At 51.6% G+C, this 1530-nt stretch overlaps 1 protein-coding gene across 1 annotated transcript; it reads left to right on the plus strand.

Annotated features, from left to right (window-relative positions):
- Positions 1-588: 588 nt before the first annotated feature.
- Positions 589-1439, plus strand: LOC128277138 (uncharacterized; the record flags this gene model as incomplete). Its single annotated transcript, XM_053015587.1, has 3 exons — positions 589-720; positions 804-894; positions 976-1439. Coding segments are annotated over exons 1-3 (687 nt in total), but the record flags the coding sequence as incomplete, so codon positions are not given.
- Between the last annotated feature and the right edge of the window lie 91 nt (positions 1440-1530).

The raw sequence follows: 1530 nt of genomic DNA on the forward strand, positions 1-1530 counted from the left end.
GGTCTCTCGGCCTCGCAAAAATCAATCGTACAGCAGCCACAACGTGAGGAAACTTCGCGACCCGGCCGTTCCAAGCTGGCCCGACGAGCAGTTACCCACCAGCCGGTGGTTGCACGAGAACGAATTACGGCCACGGCTTCAACATTCGCCCCTTCTGCGGTGCCATTGCGAAATAAATCTGTTGGTAGGTCTGCAAAAGAAGGTATTCAAACATACCCCACGGAACGTGCGGTAGAAACAAGGCAGCAGAGTGCACCGCAGAAACCGATCGTTGCAGTCGAGAAAAAGCAAGACGTAGGGAATAGAAACGTAGACACCGGTGATGATGAAATCCGGCAGATAGAGAATAAGAGCCGGAAACGTTCGCGTTACTACTCACGCAGTCGCTCACCAAGTCCTGGCTATCGAGGACGTAGACGACGATCACGTTCCCGAAGCCGATCGCGATCACGGTCGCGTTCCCGTTCACGCAGATCACGATCACTCGAATTACGACGCCCCACGAGTCGCCGTGATCGGTCACCTTATCCGCCGCCGGGTGCAGACTACGCCATGATGCAGTCTATGATGACCATGATGATGCAAACGATGGCGACTGCTAATGCTTCGGGTAATCGGATGCCAATAAATATCGCCCCGCGGAATATCGAAACATCCCGTAAACCCACAACTGAGCCGCCGGAAAATGAAGGGGATCATACGTACGACGTTGGCACCGAAGTAAGGATAGTGAATAATAATAATAATAGTAAGGGGTTGCAATAAAATGCTTAATGCTTGATGCCTGATATCTCTCTTTTCAGTTGTTCCTGAAGGGACAAATTAACTTCGGTGATTACCTTGCACTCAAACCATCATCCAAAGAAAACCTGATGACGTGGCCTTCTTCTCAGGGTATGTTTTGCCCTTAAGCACTACCAAGAATAGTGGTTCGAATCCCTGACCATATTGTTCTCTGTCCCTGTCGTGTTTCAGTTGTCGAGCGCTTGCAGGAAGCAATTTCAATTCTCGGCCGGCAGGAAACGAAAGAGCAGACCGGAAAGTTCCTCTACGTTCTGCCAACCTACTATGATGAGCTAACGAAGAAGGATAATCGGTCGCCGCTTGTATGGAACACCTCCAACGTACTGTACGATTTCTCGTCGGTCCAGAAAACAATGGTGAGACAGTGTGAACCGTTCTCCAACGTGAACGACAAGCTGAAGCAACTGATTGTCAAGCTGGGCCTGGACGAGGGTGCCGTCTCGCAACAAATTAAACAGAACGCGCTGGCCGCCAAGGCTCGGGAGGCCGCAGAAAAGTCCGCATCCCGAATACAGGCTATCACAACGTTGCCGGCACGCCCGGGCCATTCTAGGGGACGGCACATGATCGAGCGTGCGATACAAACCGAAGGCTACGCGTGCGGCGAGTGTGTCGAACGCGCAAAGCAAACTTTCGTAACAATTTCAACTCAAACGAAGCCCCACGTTAGCCGCACGCTGGATGCCATCGTTCAAACAAATTTGCCGGAAGAACCGAAAGCTTCCA

Source organism: Anopheles cruzii, unplaced genomic scaffold (genome assembly GCF_943734635.1).
Source record: "Anopheles cruzii unplaced genomic scaffold, idAnoCruzAS_RS32_06 scaffold04175_ctg1, whole genome shotgun sequence".
Taxonomy (NCBI): Eukaryota; Metazoa; Arthropoda; class Insecta; order Diptera; family Culicidae; genus Anopheles; species Anopheles cruzii.